Below are 23,298 nucleotides of genomic sequence, written 5' to 3' on the forward strand. Positions count from 1 at the left end.
TCTAAATATAACTGGAATGTACTGTAGGGACGTCATTCCCAAGCAAGGAAATGATTTGGCGATCCCTTTGTCAGTTTTCCTCGGCTTTCACTGGTATACCTTCAGCGCTGAATATGTGCATATAAATAGAAAGTGGGGGGGATACAGTACAGTAAGCCCTGTGGTAGAATCAAACAGTTAACGTTAGGCTCAGGGAGGCCAAACAAAGAGATGGTAACCAATTCACACAAGTATACATTTGCATTAGAACAAAATTACGCATGTGCGTTACAACTATGCAGTTTTATGTTTATTTTTTTGTGTGGGTGTCAGACCGGGGCAGCATTGCGCAAAACAGCTATGGACAGATCCATACCCCTCGCTTCTTGTTAGAATTCAAACAATGTATATTCTCAATTTTTTTTAGTGACCAGTGCTTTGTCATACAACTAAATGTATCTGAAAAAACTATTTTAGGCACCTAGCCAAGATTAATCATCTTGATACTAATTACATCGTTATCAAATATTACACCATTCTGGAGACAGTATCATGCTCACACGTAGTCATTAAAAAATACATTTAATTAAAATGTGAATTTCATATTTAAGTTAGAGGATACAAAGTTTGAGTTTCAGCACTCTCAACCCCTCTGAGAAAAATAATATAGCATATCAAATGGATGGACTGAAGCATTTAGACTGGATTTAGATGGAGCCACGAGGGGTCAGTAGGTATCCATTTATGAGCTAGCAAACAATGCCATTGCCAATGCTCCATCAGCTGTTTTCATTCAGTCTTGTGTGGCATAAAGTATGCTCTGTGCATATTTATTGCTTTATGCTGTAGATTGATATTGAAAACGTTTTGTGGTAGGGATACTTTAAGTTGCTCTTAAATCTATGTATTTACATTGTAGTTACATAAGCAGATATAGTGTAAGTAGCCTCACGTGGTGTAGGAGACATCTTGATTTATGTTTTCTTATCCTCTTAATTTTACATGCTTGAAATGCCACTGTCTGTAAATTCGCCATTTTCTCTCAAATGAATGGTCCACTCAATGACAGAGAAAAGACACTATTTTGTTTTTTGGAATCCTGAGTATGAGGCATGCATTAATCCAATAATAAACATGATCAAAACTGTGATGTTTTGCTAAATGACCTTCACTGATCCCGCAGTAGACCAAGGGTCTCTACCAATGATTTATATATACACTAGATCAAATCAAATTTAATTTGTCACATGCTTCGTGAACAACAGTTGTAGACTATCAGTGAAATTAACAATTGGAATAAATACACAGTGATTAACAAATAACAATAAAAAGTACATATCATGTCTGTAAAGATAAGATAAGTTCACCACCAGTCACCTAGCTATTTTCCAGTTAAAAGTCTATATGCAGACTACCACAGAAGTTCACTGGAACATTCAACTGTTTGTTAATTAGAACATGTAACTTGCCATCTTGACTGACTGACTGACTCAACCCAATGCCGCAGTAAATCAGTGCCTCCATTGCAGACTTTCAAGTGTCTTCTGTCTTGGTCAATAAAATGACGCTCAAAGCTACGCAGATAACTGATTAACTCTCAAGATACTTGTTTACTCATAGAGATTATGATGAGGCTCAAAATCAACTGCAGACTTGAATTGTAATGTCCCCAGACTGCATGAATCATAGACTTATATTAAATATCATATGAATACATGAATATAATTACATTTGACAATTTAGTCACTTAGCAGACACTCTTATAAAGAGTGACTTACATTTAGTGCATTCATCTTAAAATGGCTAGGTGAGACAACCACATATCACATTCGGGTCGTTTTATGTCATTTCAGCAAGCCATGACACCAACCATTTCAGATTGTTCTGAAATCTTTTCTGTAGTTAGAAACAGATACGATAAGAATTCCAGAAACATTATTTTGTTGATATATAATAGGATCCTTGAAAAATATCATTAATTGCAATTAAATTGGTCAATTTAATTTATAGGATTCATATAATGTTTAATAATTATAGTACCTAACATCCAATTTTGACCAAACTTTTTTTCTAACAATGACTAAGACATGACTAAGACATGAGTAAGACATGAGTAAGACATGAGGAATCTAAAGAAGTGTTCAAAAGCCAGGCATAGTCCACCCAAATGACATATTGGTTTTCTTACCCTGTATGCAGACTATGGACCAGGTGTGACTTTCTTACCCTGTATGCAGACTATGGACCAGGTGTGACTTTCTTACCCTGTATGCAGACTATGGACCAGGTGTGACTTTCTTACCCTGTATGCAGACTATGGACCAGGTGTGACTTTCTTACCCTGTATGCAGACTATGGACCAGGTGTGACTTTATTACCCTGTATGCAGACTATGGACCAGGTGTGACTTTCTTACCCTGTATGCAGACTATGGACCAGGTGTGACTTTCTTACCCTGTATGCAGACTATGGACCAGCTATGACAGCAGCACCCCATGCTTTGGTTTTGTTTACCTGACCACTGTTTCAAATGCTACATTTTTTGCATATGTGTCACAAATCCAATGTAATTTAAAGGTACCTATATTAGCATTCAGCACTTCATATCCAAATCATATACAAGTAACATCATTGAGTTACACAATACATTTTTTAGACACTTTAGGATGATTTGGACATGAAGCTTGAAAATGCTATTATCAATACCATTGACTTGCTTTGGGTTTGTGACACAAATGATGAAAAGTTAACATTTGAAACAGTGGACAGATAAACAAAACCAAAGCATGGGTTGCTGTCATACCATGTCCAGAGACTGCTTACAGGGTGAGCGTCATCCACATAGCAATGATAGGAGAGATTATGTGAGGATATGACAGAGCTGAGTGACTTGATTTATAGAGAAAAGAGGAGAGAGCCTAGAACGGAGAACTTGGGGACACCAGTAGTGAGAGCATGTGGTGCAGACACAGATTCTCTCCACGTCACCTGGTAGGAGCGACCTGCCAGGTAGGATGCAATCCAGCCCTGAGAGGGTGGAGAGGAGGATGTGATGGTTCATGCCGTCGAAGGCAGTGGATAGATCTAGGAGGATGAGAACAGAGGAGAGAGCCTGCTTGAGACAGAGGCAAACAGTCTCAGTTGAGTTAGCTTCAAGTCTCTTCTCTCTACACACCAACCCACTCAGCTCTGTCATATCCTAACATGGTCTCTCCTATCATTGCTATGTGGATGACACTCAACTACTTTTCTCCTTCCCCCCTTCTGACACCCAGGTGGCAACACACATCTCTGTGTGCCTGGCAGGCATCTCAGCTTGGATGTTGGCCCACCACCTCAAGCTAAATTTCGACAAGACGGCGCTGCTCTTCGTCCCAGGGAAGGTCTGCCTGTTCTATCCCAGTTGGCAACTCAACTCCCAGAGTGCAAAGAACCTTAGCATGACCCATGACAACATCGTCGTTCTCTGCAAACATCAAAGCGGTCACTTGCCTGCAGGTTCATGCTCTACAACATCCGTAGAGTACGACCTTTCTTCACACACAAAGCGGCGCAAGTCCTAATCCAGGAACTTGTCATCTCCCGTCTGGACTACTGCAACTCTCTGTTTGGTGGGTTTTCCGCTTCTGCCATCAAACCCCTGCAACTTATCCAGAACGCTGCAGCCCGCCTGGTGTTGAATCTTCCCAAGGTCTCCCATGGTAACGAGACAGTTGGTCATAGACAGCACACACAATTGTTTTGGAAAGAAAAGAAAGAACGGATGCTGGTCCATAGTTTTTTTTTATGTCAAAGGGGTCCAGTGTTGGTTTCTTGACTGTGACTATCTTAAAGTCAGATGGGACACAGCCAGTGGTCAGGGATGAGGTGATGTGGGAAGTGAGGAATTGGAGAAGGTCTCCAGATATTCTGGAGGAGGGGATGGGGTCAATTGGGCAGGTTTTTAACCCAAACATCTAAATGTTTTTAATATATACTACAAATAATGTTGTTAATCTGTGTGTGTATATTCTGTATTAAAGAACAATGTAGCCTACCCTACCTGAATGTCACCATATGGTACCTACTCAAGTAGGCTACCCAACCACTTTCAGGAACTCCACTCCTTTAGGTGAGTAGGCCCTGTTCTACAGTGTATTGCAGCTTTAAAATGGTCCACAATGCCTTGCGGTGTCCCAGTTCCGATGCAATGTATTTACAAGCAAGAGTAATGAAATAGGCAGAGGGCGATTTTCCGCAGCGTGTTGGTCCGACCCCAAGGGCTAGCGCAGAGACGGCGCAGCGAAAAACTTTCAGCCATGGATATTTCAATGCACCTAATTTTCTTTTGATGCCGTTCTGTTTGCTTTGGACCATATCACTTTGTCGCAGTTCATATAAGTGATTTATAGGCTTGCCCCGAGAAAATGTCACCTTTGCAGATTCCATTACTCAACAGCATCTATTTTTCCTAAACTTCAGTCGGGCTACAGAAGAGTGGGGGAACTTCTGTTGTTTTTTCGTCACCAAGCCTACAACACGAAGGTAAGGTTACGTTTGTATTTTCCCTGCTAATGTTAAGATGTTAACGTTACACTGTATCTTAACTAACCCTTTACAACAGTATCCCAGGTGTAGTAATCGGTAATAGCAGGCGGCCGGGATAATGGAACAATTATTATCAGGCTGCATAGTGGAACAGTTGTGCCCGTTACAATATCGCGGGTTCTTTCTTGCGGTGAATACTATCACACTTTTAAAACAAGAGCGGAACATTTCAGAGCCATTTGCCACACTTGTTTACTATGTGGCCCATATATTTTACATCAACACATGCATTGGATCTCTACCTGAGAATAGCCCATAGCCTATGGTTTTATGACATGTTTATAAACATGTAATAATGGTTGATAATGGCTACACTGTGTCTCATGATGTCTGTAAAACATTGCACCGTTTCCACTTTTCAACACAGCATTTCCTCTGTGTATAGCCTATTTCCCACTCATAATTAAGCTAAACACTATTTAATATACCTATAGGGCTATTGTTTATTCAGACTCAGTTTATATTTCCAGTTACCCACTCTACCATTAGAGACTGAAAATACCTGTAGAGTAGGTCACTCCAATATGTTTGGCATAATGATGTATTAGAGCAGTAGTAGAATGCAAATGGCTTCTTTCTTGCTTTCAGCATCTGTGTATTGACACTTTTTTTCATACAATCAGCTCTTACACACATGTTGACGCAAACAGTGTTGGCCAGCAGATACTGTTCTATATCAGTATCTGATTCTTGTTTGTTTTGGGCTGCCTACTGCACAGCACTGTCGTTTTGTTGATAATATTAAAGAAACATAGGCCTTCTCCGTAAAACTTTTCTTAGAACCTGTTTCATTTTCCTTCAAAGCTGTACTATCTCAATCCCACAGCTGTGGTAAACATGTGTTCAATTACTGCACTAATGACTGATGGGACCGCCAGAACATGGACTAAACTAAACCCATGTCCTCATCATGTCCAAACCAACCCTCCAAACCCTTGGCCAGAGTAGAAGCCAGGAGATCGGGTCTGTTGCCCCAATCAGTGTTGCTCCTAAGGCCCTGCTCCCGGCATCAGGCTGGCACTTCAAAGCTGGCCTGCTTATAGAGCCATCATGGCAGGGGAACAAAGGCTATATTATTGCTGCTGGCTAAACGTGCCGTCCAGATGTTCGAGATCCTGCCAGTGTTGACCTCCCGACTAGGGGAGGCGGGGGCCACTCTGGAGTCTAATATAACATCCAGCCAGCCTGATGTTAGGGAGGGGGAGGAGTGTGGGGCCCCAGAAGCTCCTAATGGAAAGCTTTACAGGAGCTGGGGCTATAACTGTGGCTGTGGCATGACTGGGGCTGGTTTGAATCCCTAGTCAGGGACAGACGTCTCAAACACCGTCTCCCTAGAGATTTTTGGATTGAGTGGGTGGAGGGGGTTAGCCTAAATTCTGAGCAAGTGTTCGGTTGTACGTACGGGTGTGATCGAGGCGAGCCTATGTTTTTCAGGTGGCCTAATATAAGTACAGGATATTTTCTGGCCAAACTTTACCAGTAGAATCATTTATGTAATTTCCTTGTAGTTACGTTAACTAAACTTTTTGTATTTTCTTAACTGTCTAGACATATTTATTTTATGCTAATTTCAAAGTAGCATAATTTGCATATGTCTACAAACATGTTTACAATGTCTATAAATGTTTTCCACTTACAAGGCAATGTGAAGTGTTTCACACACAGACACCCCATCCACACAAGCAGAACTCAGTTTGGTTTTAAATAGTGGCTTTAATCTGTCACTCATTTGTAACAAACTTTATTGAAAACTGTAGGTTTTGTCATTGTAGTCAGACAAATGTAATTTAGGACCTGGTCTGACCTGAGGAGATGCTGCTGCTAGCTCCTGTGGAGGAGGGAGGAGGCTTTTAGTGATTAGATTTCAGAGAACCACCACAAGACTCCTCTCTAACATTCCTTCCTCTTTCTTGTTTTGGTATTTAGTTGGGAGTGGGGCTTCTGTTTGTAAAAAAAAGTGTAGCCTAATGCTTGTTTTATGTCATTCAATAGTACTTACCCTAGATTTAGCCTATTTAGCTTAGTTTTTTAATGATAGAATGTAATACAGTCCTTACGGTGTATTCCTTGTAATTCCTTCCTTCCAATATAAAAATAGTCAGCCCACAGAATCACCAACAAAAAAGCCTGCCACTATATAGACTGTATAACTGTGAGTAGAATCTAAGGTGTATTCATGTTAAACGCAGCCCTGAGATCAGAGGGCTGTGCACAGAACCATGGAGTTCCTTATCTCCACGTCACGGCCCATTGCATTCTCATCGGCCAGGAATCCACACTCTCTATGTTATTAGTTTCCTGGATGCCTGGCACTGACATGGAGAGGTAGTGGAATTCCTTCCTATAGAGAAGATATCTGCACACACTTTAATACCTCTGCATTCCTGGATGCCTGGCACTGACGTGGAGAGGTAATGGAATTCCTTCCTATAGAGAAGATATCTGCACACACTTTAATACCTCTGCATTCCGGGATGCCTGGCACTGACGTGGAGAGGTAGTGGAATACCTCTGCATATTTATTGTGCTGATGTTTTTGATCAGAGACCTTTTTCAAGAACTCCTCCCTATAGCCACCCAATGCTCCTTCCTCTATGCACAACGTCCTCAACCACTGGGGTCCCACAACCCAGTCTACATACCAGGCTGTTTGACATTATGGTATATAAGGCCTGAGGCCCTAGTATGACCAACTACCCAGGTCTGCTACGTGTGTGAGACATGAGAGTGTGAGGCCAGGACAGCACTTGATGGCGAACTGGGGGGGATTTAAATACATTGTTTCTTAGCCTACTCCAAGACACACACACACACACAAACAAGAGTCCCAACCACCACCACAATAAAACAGTGTCTGGCTGTGGCTGGGCAACAGGGATCCATTTCACAAGAGACCTAGTCTGGTACCAATTATACTAGAGTGTATAAATGGTTAGTAATTACAACGTAGCCCCGCAACAGGAAGTGCATTTTGAATTAAAGTTCAATGTTGAAAATAGTTTGTAAGCACCAGAACCCCCTATCGCACAACCCTGTAAAAAAAACTCATTATGTATTGTGGGGGTTGGGCTGTTTTACTTTTTGTAGTCAGGATAGAGTTGAAGTAAATGTGTCTTTTGTTTTAGTTTTTTTATATATCACTACCTCTGGTATTAGGTCACTGCTCTGCTCTCAGACCTTCAATGGCCTTCAACCTCTCTCCTTTGCCAAGACGTGATTAAATTGTTTCCCCCATAGTGAACAATGGCCTGTAAAGTACAAGGGGAACACAGGTCTAATCACAGAGAAAGCAAACGTGGACTGTGTTCCTCAAGGGGTTTCTCCCAACTCCCTGAGTCAAGTTGTGCCTGATTCTTTGTTTTAGCCCCATGATGAATACCCATTTTGTTTCTCCTCAAACGGCCGTATGTTCTTCATGGAAATGTATGATATTCATACCAGTCCACTGCAGTACAGTTCAGCAGGAATACATCATAGTTGTAGACCTAAATGAATATGATAATCTAATCCGTGACATGTAAGGGCATTGTCTTACGTCAAGTGGCATCACTGCTACTTGCTGCTTGTCCCTCAACTGACAGGAATCAGTGTAAACGGAATTAGAGACAATGATGTAAGGGGATGTCCTTATCCTTCCTACCTATGGCCACGAAACCTAACCACACGAAACCTCACCCCAGCACAGCCATATATCCCATGGCTCAGAGTTGTACATGATCACTCTATATTGGATATTATCTCTGTGGCAGTGACCTGTTGTAGGGGTTGGGAACCTGGGCTAGTCCCTGGCCTGGTAAAGAGATGGCAGTGCCTGGCCCGTGTCCCTGTGTGTGAGAGGACCCAGAGGGACATATGGTGGCTTGTTTACACTAGTGTCAGTCAGTGGAAGTCCTAGCCCTCGTGCCAACTCTCTGGGCTCCTGTAGCCCTGGATCTCTGGGCTGGCAACAGCGGGAACAGCCATGGCAGCAGCCTGGGTCTCAGCGGACACACTGCTCACAGTACCTTGTACTCGCACACCTCACTGGGCAGACAGGAAGCCACCCCAGGGACCACCAGGCTGAACTCTGAAGCCATGCCACATTGAGACAAATGACTAATGCATCTTGGGTCTAGTGCTGTGGCGGTCACAAAATTTTGTCAGCTGGTAATTGTCAAGCAAATAACTGTCAGTCTCATGGTAATTGACCGGTAATTAACACAAACACATTTAGCATCTCCTGGCTTCCAACAGCCTACAAGCCACTGAAGCAGACCTTTGGAACAGTCTAATAAATCCATGTAATATAGCCTACACCTTTACAAAAAATCCATTATTTATTTTAGACAGGTCTAAAGAAGCATGATATGAAGAAAATGTAGTCTATTTCAGAAGAACAGATTTGCATGCTCTGATGTTTGGTCCTGATCTGTGTAACGATATGCGCTGAGAGTCGGGAAGCAAGTACCGGGAGTGAGTGTTTTAATAAAATAAACAGAACATAATACAAAACAAGAAACTCTGACAGCACACAGGCATAAAACAGAAAGAGAAACAATGACGCCTGGGGAAGGAACCAAAGGGAGTGACATATATAGGGAAGGGGATCAGGGAAGTGATGGAGTCCAGGTGAGACTGACGACGCGCAGGTGCGCGTAACGATGGTGACAGGTGTGAGCCATAACAATCAGCCTGGTGATCTAGAGCCCGGAGAGGGAGCACACCGATTTGAGGGAGTGCACACATGCAGCTTTTTTGTGTTAAGCGGTTAACAAAGAAAAATGTACTCCTACATGCTTAATTTAGAGTTATTAATGTAACTTTAGTTGTTCTACAAACGTTGGGCAATATGTTTTGATTGTTAATACATTGTAAGGCTGCATGATGCGACTAATGATATTTTGAAAAAAGTCGCTTGAAAGGCATGAGCTCTGTTTTATTTTTTTGCGCAGGCTGTACACACTTCATCAGTCTCTCATTCACAATTTGACAAGCACTTGATAATGCCTCAAATTTCACAGGGGCCTCCCCTTTGTGTGGCCATAATGCACCCTAAAAAAATCCATGCCTTTTGGGCCTGTGCCCTTCTTCCGGAGTGCTGCATTGTGCCCTTCTCCCTGAGTGCTGCACACTCCATAGGACATCTCACTCACATGGTTCTCAATCACGTGATCGGGTCTTTCTCACAGGCTACAAGTGAAGACAGACACATCGGGGACGCAACTGCGCTCGTCCTTATCCCATTCCGAGGTGCATAATTGAAGATATTGGAAGAACTGTCCACATTTACTTTTCATCAGCCAACAAGATGAGTAGGCCTAACAAACAGAAAAAGCACTAGCCTATGTCAATCTACTATCCCCACAGTGCAAAAGTTGACCTATTATATTCTGTGTGAGAAATAAATATTCCAAACATAGTCTGGTACAGTTGTGGGATGCAATAGATCCCAAATTAATACAACCACTAGCATCCCAAAAACCTTTTTACGCAATGTTGCTGACGCAACGTTTAGCTTTAAATGTTGATGAACTATTAGACTATTTCTTCACATTATAAACACAGCAATGCGCACATTGCCATAGGCAATAAGCACGGATGTTCCATTAGCGGGAAAACACCATTATCAAAAGGGACCACAAATGCAATTATGCATGTAATGCTTTTATTATAAAGGTGCATTTTTATGGTGAAGATTATCTTTCCCAAACTTGAAACTCATGAGCTGCTTATATATGCCAGTTAGGCTCTACACACCTTGTAAAGCGGATTAATGTGCTTAATTTTAAGAAGTTATTTGGCCACTTTAGTTGTGATACAAACCTTATCAAAACATATAGGCCTATGGGCTAGGCTATATGAGGTGTGCAACTATGATTTAAAAAAGTCACACAAAAAAAGGCATTGTTTCTTGCCTTATGCTGGGCATCATTCACAAGTCATAATGTATAATTCACAAGTGATAGGCTAATATTGTCACCCATCAGACTATTCTTCATTTAATCTTGTCTTTACATATACTAAATAATATGTGTCAAATTTGTTTTGATTTAGAATGGACCATTATCATGCACCTGTCACGAAACAGGTGGGATAAAAATACATGTCCTCTATGCACTTAAATAGCAATTGGAGGACACTTTTCCTGTGGTTAATTTCCATGCCAGCCAGGTAGGCTATACTCCTGTTGTAAAGATAAGCAATGTGCTTAATATTAAGAAAGATGAGAAATATAGTAGGCCTAGCCTATAGAAAGCTGAATGGCACCTCCTCTTTTTAATAGAGGCCGTCACCCTGTTTTCTTGCGCAATTGCATAGCCTATAGAAATGTTGCGCAACATGAGCTCATGGGATCTCATGAAGTGTTTGATTAGATTTTCGATTTCATTTGCATTGATGTCAGAGTGATAAGAGGGACAATAGAGTGCTGAGTACCAGGCAGTTAGCAAGTTTGGTAGGCTACTAATGACCATCAGTAGCATCAGAGCTTGGAGAAGCCTAATTACCGTGACTAAACGGTCCGGTGGAATTTGACGCCCTTCATGACTCGTGACCGCTGGTGTGGCGGTAATATGGTCACCGCAACAGCCTTACTTGGGTCATCTGCCTTTTGGTCTGTTTTGGTTTTACGTTACAGCAGTAAAGCATCTCTTTAGCTGTTCTTCGATCTAAAATGGAATCTGTTGGAATGTACTGTAAGCCATGCTCTCACGGAATGCTCCTTGGCTCAGGGTTGTGAGCAGCTCTACAGATCAGGCCACGGTCGTCTCTGCAGGGCAAAGGGGCAGATCTTGAGATAGACCTGTGCCCTGTGCCACTATGCTGGCTTGGCACCAACCACTATATTATCCTGTATCATTGTCAGTTATACAGTACTGTCCTGGATTTGCTGTTGTATTTTCTCTGTTGTGTTATATGATTACTATATGCTAAGCTTATATGGATAATCTTATATGGATCACCAGTTTTGCGGCCTTATGTCATATAGTAGTACACGCCAATGTGTGTTACAACATGGTATTAAGACACATTAGTCCCTTCACTGTGTAGACATAACCATTGGCTGTTTTCCTGGGGGGGGTTGGAACAAAACTGTCAACCAGCTTTATATATTATAGCCTGAACTTCTGGAGAGGTGAAAGGTTAGTTATATAACACACACACACACACACGCACGCACGCACGCACATACACACACACACACACACACACACACACACACACACACCCCTCAGTGTAACCCAACCTCCCCTGAGGACCTATCTGTCATGTAATGAATGGAAAACTCATCATATTCATAATACTACAAGCCTCTCATTCACATCTCATTCACCATGGGGGGCTTATTGGAGGTGTCATTTGTGACTGAGACTTGTAAACCGGTGCTTTAAACAATGTACATTTGTTGATTGCTAAAGGCATACAAATACGATTATTTCTTGATACATTTGAAACAAGGTCTAGAAGCGGTCGAGCTTGTGAACGACTCTTGGCGGAATGTATTGCTTGACTGCCTTGAGGGTGATAAGCACAATATCGTTCACAAACTGCAGCTCCCCAAGCAATTCGTTCTCAAGTTTGAGTTTGTTTTTGGTTCTACAGAGCAGTGTCCATCATAACATTCAATAATCAATTAATTGTGTTCCTTCTTGCACCATGTGATCAGTTATCAGTACTTAACGTCTTTGTCTTCTCTATTTTCCTGCGAGCATATGACAGACGGTGGTTGGAGCACGTCTTTGGAGCCACTAATCCAGAGGAGCGTGTATTAATCCTGCTGTAGGACTCATTGCAGCCAACTCGTCAAATGAACAAATAAAATGAATTAGTCACTCAGAAAAACGAATCATGACTCTCGAGTCGGTAAAAATAGTCATTCAAAATAATGAATCATTTGTGAACTGTACATCATCAGCACACAGTTCCTTCACGCTGTTTATTCTCTCAACCTACTGTCAATTCATGCGGCTGGGTAAGCATGGAGAGGCCAGAGATAGCCAGACTTCTAAATTGGGCTAAGTAACAGAAGTTGGGTTTTGGAGAAACGTCATCAGTGCATGCTCTGCAAGCAATACAGCAGATGAAGGCGCGACAAGAGCGCGGTGATCGGATAGATGAGGTTATGGACAGTAAGGAAGAAGGGGAAGAGCCAAGTGTAGTGGAAAGGTATGTGTTGGGTAAGACGCGCGCCAAGTACAAACAATATTCTGCTGCCTCTGATGGTCAAAAATCTTACCTGACGAGTGTGAGGATGAATTACCTATGGTGGCTGGTGTTGTGAAGATCTCAGAGTCCAAACCTCGCCCGATGGTCATGCAAGGATAATTTGGGCCCGGTAGGAATTACATTTTTGGAGAAAATGGATCCCTGACTTTTGTCTGGTCCATATGTAGTCTTAGGCTGGGTAGAAAATAAGTTGGATACTATTACGTTTTTGAAGGTAGCTCGAAGTGGATTTTATGGATTTATTTCATTCAAGGGGGAGCAGGCGCTTCGCGTCACATGACTAGGGACAAAACCTGTGAGTTGCTTTGCTCTCCAGAGTAGAGCGCCTTTGAAAGGAGTGATTGGGATATGTCAGTTATCCAGTGAGAGCATCTGTACCAAACCCATTAAGGTGTTTCAGATGCCAAGCTTATGTTCATGTTGCAGCAGTGTTTAGGACAACGATTCCGAGATGTGAGAAGTGTACAGGAGGGCATGGGACAAAGGAATGTATAGTATCAGTGGAAAAAACTGTGTGTCAATTGTGGGTGTGCCCATGTAGTTGGCGATCAGAAGTGTCCAGTTCGAGAGAGACAGGATGAGGCTGCCCAGGTCAGAGTAGGACAGACGGTGTCGTATGCTGAGGCAGTGAAGAGAGTAGAGGATGATGGGTCTAAGGTGAGTAGTAGGCCTAAGCCAATACAGAGTGACACGAACTTGTGCTTCAGTAAGGTTGGCCTTCTAGCATTCATTGCCATGGTTATCAACTGTACCGCAGAAATGGAATGTAAATCACAGAAAATAGATGTTATGGTGGCAGCTGCAGAGAAGTACTTGGGTGTACGAGGTTTTACTGCAGAAGAGTTACAAGGTGTGTTGAATGAGGTGTGTTGAATGTCCCGTCATCCCAGGCCGTTGGCCTGGTGTAGGATCAGTTAGGGTCAAAGTAGTGGAATGGGGTGGTGATTATATATTTTTTATTAAATAGTGGTATATACTGTAGGTGTAGGATTAGTTGGTGTTGCAATTTTTTTCCTTTTCCATGTTTCTTTTTTATTTTGTATCACAAAATGTAACATGATTGAACACACACTACCGCACAGTAGGTGATGACATGCACAAACAAAATGTGTGAACTCCATGGTACCAGAGAAGAAGAAGAAGAATTCATTCACTCAGCATATTCTTCCAAAACAAGAATGAAGCTGCTTTCCACGTTGCATCTAAATATGAATCCACATGTTTTCTCTATTATACTATTCATTTGTGTATCTTGCTCTCTGAAAAACATGAGTTAGTCTAAGGAAGCTGGCATATGCCTAAAATAATGATAATCGATAATGCTAATGGTTAACTAGCTAGCTGGCTAGCTAAATGCCATTTAGCTAAATGCTCTAGCTAGGGCAAAACAAACTATAGCTCTAATACAGGTTGCTACCGGTGGTGGTATAGATCACCATGTTGTTTGTGCAACTGTGTGTTCTGAATTAGATAGAATATTCTAAAATCTTTGTCTAAATGCAACATTTATTCAAATGTGATTAGGTTCCCCTGGTAAACACTGACCAACACTTTGGTTCCTACCCTGTCCTAACTGCTATCTGGTTTTTGCATTTGTTGTCTTGCCAACCAACATGAACCATAGAAAATAGATATCTTCTTCAGGAGATGTGCCACAAAAGTAAGTAAGATTCTTATAGGCCCAATGTACAGATGTAGAATCTTAATTTGATCACTCTTTTATTGCTTTGAATATTCCTCAAACCTGTAGTGTATTTGAGTTTGAAAAATGCTAAATGAAAATGTAATTTGCACTCTAACATTTCAGACCTGATTTGCCCTAACATGAAATATTTGATTTGCCCACAAAATAATTCACATTTCCTGTTGCTGCAGGATTAGTGTCTTGCTGTAGCAAACTGGCTCAAATTAAGATCCTAGTCTATATCTTAATCAATTTAAAATCTATTTTTATTGTGCTCCTGAATTTTAAGTGGTACTCTTAACTGGTCTAAGTTAGCAGCACAAGTGTTACCAATGACATTTTTTCATTTAGAGCCCTGGCCATGTATGTTTTGTATTCCAATGTCAATTCACTTTTCACTCTCCCCTGGGGGAAAAAAAGTTCAACAAAATAGTGACAGAGTTATGTGTCAGTACAGAAAAATTTCCCAGAGTCCTCTTTGTGTGTGACTCGCAGCCCATTTCCCTGCATGCCTCTATCTGCACTCTGCTGCCATTTAAGGGCAATCTGGATGAAGGACAAAAGGCACTTCCTAGCCAGCTGTAAATATGCCAGGAATAGAGAGATCATCAGCCAGGCAAGAGACAAAGGTGACACACACACAGAGACACATACACAGAGTGTTTGTTTGACATCCCCTTTGCCTGGCCCTAAAAAGAGATTGTTCTCTCAAAGCCCCTACCTAGTTCTATTAAGCTGAACCGGTTTTATCTTGCAGTGATATTTAGTGTTCTCAACCCACTGTTTTTAGCAAAGCACCATGTGAGAGGTAGAGTGTGTGTGTGTGTGTTGTGTGTGTGTGTGTGTGTGTGTGTGTGTGTGTATAAAGCACAGCAGCATGCCGAGGCTGGTCTAAATTACATTACAGGAAGAGAATCCACTGGGGTGGGGGAGGTGTGAAGGGGGGTTAAGTGACCAGCAGGAGGATAGAGCAGTGCAGTGCAGTGTGAAGGTCAGCCCTCTAGGGGGCATCACAGCTCTGGACAGTAGCCATACATCCACTCTCCATAGACTCTCCTTGAAGAGGACTGCAATGCAGATAGTTTTTCCTTTGAAATGTTCCTAATTTGATCTGATTTCGCAATTCCATATTGACTTTTTATCCTTGGTCCGTTGTGGAGACAGGATGGAATATAGAATGTGCCAGACTGCATGGACTAAGGCCACTGGTCATGCTTTTTCCCACTCGCTTATCATTTGACACCAGGCTGAGTGTCTACTACAGTCACAAAAGCAGTCTTGTTAATTTTGTCTGGAATGAACTTGACTGGGAGATGAATGCGGTTCAAAATGAATGTCTTTACCACATACTTCATAGGATTACTACCGTGAAGCTACAGGTAATTGGCTAAATAAAGTAAACACATTTGAGTAAATTAAGGAATACAATGTATATTGAAATCAGGTGCTTCCACACAGGTGTGGTTCCAGAGTTAATTAAGCAATTAACATCCCATCATGCTTTGGGTCATATATAAACATGGCCAGTTGCCCAATATTTTGCCTACCATGGCTAGAAGAAGAGATCTGTGACTTTGAAACAGAGGTCTTAAAGGAGCATAGGTGGTTTAATGTGTGTGTGTGTGTGTGTGTGTGTGTGTGTGTGTGTGTGTGTGTGTGTGTGTGTGTGTGTGTGTGTGTGTGTGTGTGTGTGTGTGTGTGTGTGTGTGTGTGTGTGTTTATGTCTCAGTCACCAGATCTCAACTTATGAGAGATTCTGGAGCGGCACCCGAGACAGCGTTTTCCACCAGCCTTAAACAAAACACCAAATGATAGAATTTATTGTGGAAGAATGGTGTTGCATCCCTCCAATAGAGTTCCGGACACTTCTAGAATCTGTGCCAAGGCGCATTAAAGCTGTTCAATAAGCTTGTGGTGGCCCAACACCCTATTAAGATGACTTTGTTTGTTTCCTTTATTTTGGCAGTTACCTGTATTTTGAAACTCATATAGTAAACAACATACAGAGCATTATACAGAAAATAAACCAAAAATAGTTTCTCATCAAATGTTCCTCCTCATATCAAGCCAGACAAACATACAAAGTTGCCACATCTGCAGCAAAATACGAGACCCTCGATGCCGAGACATCAAAAGAAAGTCCTTGTTCCCCTCCTTCTCCCTCTCTCCCTCCCTTCTCTGTTGCAGTCTCTCATCCTGCCCTCCCCTCTCCATTTCACATTTCACTCACTTTTCCTGCTCTCCCTCTCTCCTTTTCACTGACGCCATCTTCCGGCTTTCTCCTCACCGTTGTTTCCTCCTTCATCTTTGTACAATAGCAGGAACTTGGCTCAGACCATCAGTACTGGCAGGCTCTTTCTGTCCAACCCCCCTAAAGACATGCATCTATTCACAGAGCTCGGATGAAAACAACAATTTCATGTCCAGCTGGTCCTACTATGCCTGGCTGGACGGTTCTACCATTCCCCAACCATTTGAGCCGTCCTCCTTTTCCACAACAGCCTCTAAAAATAGTGGCACATATTTTCAGGCTGATATTGTTTTAAGGCCATGATGAATCTCTCATTGCTACTACCTGTCTCGTCACAGACTACACTGACGACAACAACTTCTACCTCTAGCGAAGAAATAGGTTTACACAATTTAAAAGATCCATCCCAGTGGGGTGAAAACTGGTTGAAATTGCATTATTTGGTCCAGTTTTGACCAGTTTTGTGCAGTTCTGGGAAAAGAGTTAAACTACGTTGTCCTCTTAAATGTGCTGCTTCCTGACCAGGTCCTTCCTGGTTTGCTCTGTGCTCTTCCTCCTCAGGGAGTTTGTGGCCAGAGGTGCTGCAGCTGGAGCCACCCTGCACTGCTGGAGCTTCCAGGAATGACGGGGCCAACCCATCGCAGCCGGCCCCCTCGCAGCACCTGACCTGACTCACCTGACCCATCATGGAGCTCAAGGTCTGGGTCGATGGGGTCCAGAGGGTTGTTTGTGGGGTCACAGAGGCAACCACCTGCCAGGAAGTGGTCATCGCTCTTGCTCAAGCCATAGGTGAGTGACCTCTGAACTATGCCTCTTAAAGACATATTCCAGAGGATTGAAAACGACCTCGTTATTTTTTTAAACCTCCCATTTTGGACTTGACGTGTCATTGTACGGCTCATACATGCATAATAAATGATCTACAATCCTCTGCCAGTGGAAAGGGGCACAGAATCCTTACATTCTAGCCTGCCACCATTTAGTGCATCAGATCTACGTGCTCGTTCCTGTCATGGAGGGAATGCGTGCTCTGAAGCAAGTGGGATTGGTGGCTGCTTGCACTTACTATTAGTTATTGTGATAACAGTGACAATACACTGAATAAATCGATCAAATTCATGCATCAGAAGTTAGAAAGCATCCAAAAGTAGAAGTTAGATCTTTTTGACCTCGGTAGTAGTTGCATTTCTCTCTTTCAATACATTTCTGCAAACCAGAAAAAGTTGTGAGCTAAAAATTTAATTTTAGCCACACAAATGTTTGTATTTTTTATTTTTTATTTAACCAAGTAGGCATGTTTGGGGGTGACCAGAGAGATATACCTGCTGGAGCGCGTGCTACAGGTGGGTTCTGCTATGGTGACCAGCGAGCTGAGATAGGGGGGGACTTTACCTAGCAGGGTCTTGTAGATGACCTGGAGCCAGTGGGTTTGGCGACGAGTATGAAGCGAGGGCCAGCCAACGAGAGCATACAGGCAGTCGTGGGTAGTATATGTGTCACACCCTAACCATAGTTTGCTTTGTATGTTTCTATGTTTTGTTTGGTCAGGGTGTGATCTGAGTGGGCATTCTATGTTACATGTCTAGTTTGTCTATTTCTATGTTTGGCCTGATATGGTTCTCAATCAGAGGCAGGTGTTAGTCATTGTCTCTGATTTGGAACCATATTTAGGTAGCCTGTTTGGTGTTGGGTTTTGTGGGTGACTGTTCCTGTCTTTGTGTTTGTTACACCAGATAGGGCTGTTTTCGGTTTTTCACGGTTCTTGTTTTTGTATATTGTTCTATTGTTATCTTTATTAAAGATGTATCAAAATAACCACGCTGCGTTTTGGTCCGCCTCTCCTTCAACAGAAGAAAGCCGTGACAATATGGGGCTTTGCTGACAAAATGGATGGCTCTGTGATAGACTGAATCCAATTTATTGAGTAGGGTATTGGAGGCTATTTTGTAAATAACATCGCCAAAGTCGAGGATCAGTAGGATGGTCAGTTTTACCAGGTTAATTTTGGCAGCGAAATAGGAAGCCAATTCTAGATTTAACTTTGGATTGGAGATGTTTGAGGTGAGTCTGGAAGGAGAGTTTACAGTCTAACCAGACACCTAGGTATTTGTAGTTGTCCACATATTCTAAGTCAGTTTTTTTAACATATTTTTCTTCGCATATCTTTTAAAACATTTTGCTAAACCTCAACTTCTAAATACTCTCCTGCAACCCGCCTCACCCAATGTAGCTATTTTTTCTAAAGTACTAAAGCTAGCCAGCTAACTACCAGCTATCAGTCAGCAAACCATTGCTACCATAGCGGTCACCAACTAACCGGTCATCAGCTAACCTTTAGCACGGAAAGCTCTCTCCAGTAGAGAACAGGGGGAGGGAGGAGACAGCACAACATCCCTCCCCCGGTTTTAACTTCCGGCGCCGACAGAGATGGCCGCCTCGCTTCGCGTTCCTAGGAAACTATGCAGTGTTTTGTTTTTTTACGTGTTATTTCTTACATTAGTACCCCAGGTCATCTTAGGTTTCATTACACACAGTCGAGAAGAACTACTGAATATAAGATCAGCGTCAACTCACCATCAGTACGACCAAGAATATCGCGACGCGGATCCTATGTTCTGCCTTTTTTCCGACCCAAAAAACGACTCCGAAAAAGAGGGAAACGAGGCGGTCTTCTGGTCAGACTCCGAGATCCTAGCATTCTTCTCGCCAATGTCCAGTCTCTTGACAACAAGGTTCTGCCTTTCACGGAAACAAATCAAATCAAATCAATCAAATCGGACAAAATCAGAATGGAGCGAAATGCTTGTGCTTCTCGACAATGCAGTAATCGAGCAGGTAATCTAACTAACAATTCCAAAAAAAAAAACGACTCATACAAAAGAGGGATAAAGAATATGCGGTCTTCTGGTCAGACTAGGGAGACAGTAGATGGGCAGTATATACATATGAGATAACCAAACCAAGTGGCATTCTTCTAGTGATACCAATGATGCAGTCTCTTGACAACAAGGTTGATGAAATAAGTAACATTATATAAGGTAGCATTGTTTAAAGTGGTAGCATTCCAGATTAAAGGGACAGTGTCATTGACAGACTGTAGCCACAATGTTAGTGGTGGCTGTTTAACAGTCACGGAAACATGGCTCACTGGAGAGACGCTATCCGAGGCGATGCAGCCAGCGGGTTTCTCCACGCATCGCGCCGACAGAAACAAACATCTTTCTGGTAAGAAGAGGGGCGGGGGCGTATGCCTTATGGCTAACGAGACATGGTGAGACGAAAGAAACATACAGGAACTCAAATCCTTCTGTTCACCTGATTTAGAATTCCTCACAATCAAATGTAGACCGCATTATCTACCAAGAGAATTCTCTTCGATTATAATCACAGCCGTATATATCCCCCCCCCAAGCAGACACATCGATGGCTCTGAACGAACTTTATTTGACTCTTTGCAAACTGGAATCCATTTATCCGGAGGCTGCATTCATTATAGCTGGGGATTTTAACAAGGCTAATCTGAAAACAAGACTCCCTAAATTTTATCAGCATATCGATTGCGCAACCAGGGGTGGAAAAACCTTGGATCATTATTACTCTAACTTCCGCGACGCATATAAGGCCCTGCCCCGCCCTCCTTTCGGAAAAGCTGACCACGACTCCATTTTGTTGATCCCTGCCTACAGACAGAAACTAAAACAAGAAGCTCCCACGCTGAGGTCTGTCCAACGCTGGTCTGACCAATCTGATTCCACACTCCAAGACTGCTTCCATCACGTGGACTGGGATATGTTTCGTATTGCGTCAGACAACAACATTGACGAATACACTGATTCGGTGTGCGAGTTCATTAGAACGTGCGTTGAAGATGTCGTTCCCATAGCAACGATTAAAACATTCCCGAACCAGAAACCGTGGATTGATGGCAGCATTCGCGTGAAACTGAAAGCGCGAACCACTGCTTTTAATCAGGGCAAGGTGACTGGTAACATGACCGAATACAAACAGTGCAGCTATTCCCTCCGCAAGGCTATCAAACAAGGTAAGCGTTAGTACAGAGACAAAGTAGAATCTCAATTCAACGGCTCAGACACAAGAGGCATGTGGCAGGGTCTACAGTCAATCACGGACTACAAGAAGAAATCCAGCCCAGTCACGGACCAGGATGTCTTGCTCCCAGGCAGACTAAATAACTTTTTGCCCGCTTTGATGACAATACAGTGCCACTGACACGGCCTGCAATGAAAACATGCGGACTCTCCTTCACTGCAGCCGAGGTGAGTAAGACATTTAAACGTGTTAACCCTCGCAAGGCTGCAGGCCCAGACGGCATCCCCAGCCGCGCCCTCAGAGCATGCGCAGACCAGCTGGCCGGTGTGTTTACGGACATATTCAATCAATCCCTATACCAGTCTGCTGTTCTCACATGCTTCAAGAGGGCCACCATTGTTCCTGTTCCCAAGAAAGCTAAGGTAACTGAGCTAAACGACTACCGCCCTGTAGCACTCACTTCCGTCATCATGAAGTGCTTTGAGAGACTAGTCAAGGACCATATCACCTCCACCCTACCTGACACCCTAGACCCACTCCAATTTGCTTACCGCCCAAATAGGTCCACAGACGATGCAATCTCAACCACACTGCACACTGCCCTAACCCATCTGGACAAGAGGAATACCTATGTGAGAATGCTGTTCATCGACTACAGCTCGGCATTCAACACCATAGTGCCCTCCAAGCTCGTCATCAAGCTCGAGACCCTGGGTCTCGAACCCCGCCCTGTGCAACTGGGTACTGGACTTCCTGACGGGCCGCCCCCAGGTGGTGAGGGTAGGCAACAACATCTCCACCCCGCTGATCCTCAACACTGGGGCCCCACAAGGGTGCATTCTGAGCCCTCTCCTGTACTCCCTGTTCACCCACGACTGCGTGGCCACGCACGCCTCCAACTCAATCATCAAGTTTGCGGACGACACAACAGTGGTAGGCTTGATTACCAACAACGACGAGACGGCCTACAGGGAGGAGGTGAGGGCCCTCGGAGTGTGGTGTCAGGAAACTAACCTCACACTCAACGTCAACAAAACTAAGGAGATGATTGTGGACTTCAGGAAACAGCAGAGGGAACACCCCCCTATCCACATCGATGGAACAGTAGTGGAGAGGGTAGCAAGTTTTAAGTTCCTCGGCATACACATCACAGACAAACTGAATTGGTCCACTCACACAGACAGCATCGTGAAGAAGGCGCAGCAGCGCCTCTTCAACCTCAGGAGGCTGAAGAAATTCGGCTTGTCACCAAAAGCACTCACAAACTTCTACAGATGCACAATCGAGAGCATCCTGGCGGGCTGTATCACCGCCTGGTATGGCAACTGCTCCGCCCACAACCGTAAGGCTCTCCAGAGGGTAGTGAGGTCTGCACAATGCATCACCGGGGGCAAACTACCTGCCCTCCAGGACACCTACACCACCCGATGTTACAGGAAGGCCATAAAGATCATCAAGGACATCAACCACCCGAGCCACTGCCTGTTCACCCCGCTATCATCCAGAAGGCGAGGTCAGTACAGGTGCATCAAAGCTGGGACCGAGAGACTGAAAAACAGCTTCTATCTCAAGGCCATCAGACTGTTAAACAGCCACCACTAACATTGAGTGGCTGCTGCCAACACACTGACACTGACACTGACTCAACTCCAGCCACTTTAATAATGGGAATTGATGGGAAATGTAAATATATCATTAGCCACTTTAAACAATGCTACCTTATATAATGTTACTTACCCTACATTATTCATCTCATATGCATACGTATATACTGTACTCTATATCATCGACTGCATCCTTATGTAATACATGTATCACTAGCCACTTTAACTATGCCACTTTGTTTACATACTCATCTCATATGTATATACTGTACTCGATAGCATCTACTGTATCTTGCCTATGCTCCTCTGTACCATCACTCATTCATATATCCTTATGTACATATTCTTTATCCCCTTACACTGTGTATAAGACAGTAGTTTTGGAATTGTTAGTTAGATTACTTGTTGGTTATTACTGCATTGTCGGAACTAGAAGCACAAGCATTTCGCTACACTCGCATTAACATCTGCTAACCATGTGTATGTGACAAATAACATTTGATTTGATTTGATTTGAGTTCGAGCAACGCGACTCTAACCAGAGCATAACGGACCTATTATTTTATCCCCGGATTCCCACCGGATTCCCACCGCAAACGGAACATTTTCAGCTGGATCTTCACAACTAGCTAACTAGCTAACCGCAACCCCGGATGATTACTCCTGGCTAGCGTTTCCACCCACTTAGCTTGAAGCTAGCCCGGCCAGAGCTCCTGTGCTACCACCGAAGCATACTCCTGGGCTACAATATCCGGCCCCACGACCGGTCTATCGATGTCACCGCATGAAGAGGCATAAACAGACTCACCCCATCGCGACGCCCCCCAAAGGCTAACTTTCTAGCCCCTGCTATCTCCTTGCTTGCTAATTCAGCCTGCTAACTGCTAGCTTGTTTAGCCCCGGTCCGCTAACTGCTACCTTGTCAAATCAAATCAAAT

At 43.2% G+C, this 23,298-nt stretch overlaps 1 protein-coding gene across 3 annotated transcripts in view; it reads left to right on the top strand.

The window, feature by feature from the left end:
* The first annotated feature begins 4,170 nt into the window (after nucleotides 1–4,170).
* Nucleotides 4,171–23,298, top strand: part of LOC112252544 (ras association domain-containing protein 8) — a 42,750-nt gene continuing 23,622 nt past the window's right edge. Inside the window, exons 1-2 of one of the 3 annotated variants that reach the window (XM_024423850.2) lie at nucleotides 4,171–4,503; nucleotides 17,268–17,495. In XM_024423850.2, coding sequence (XP_024279618.1) covers nucleotides 17,393–17,495 — 103 coding nt within the window. In that variant the 5' untranslated portion in view covers nucleotides 4,171–4,503; nucleotides 17,268–17,392. Of the gene's footprint in view, nucleotides 4,504–17,231; nucleotides 17,496–23,298 lie in introns of all 3 variants that reach the window. The other 2 variants (XM_024423849.2, XM_024423848.2) reach the window with 2 other exon arrangements.

Source organism: Oncorhynchus tshawytscha, linkage group LG06 (genome assembly GCF_018296145.1).
Source record: "Oncorhynchus tshawytscha isolate Ot180627B linkage group LG06, Otsh_v2.0, whole genome shotgun sequence".
Lineage (NCBI taxonomy): Eukaryota > Metazoa > Chordata > Actinopteri > Salmoniformes > Salmonidae > Oncorhynchus > Oncorhynchus tshawytscha.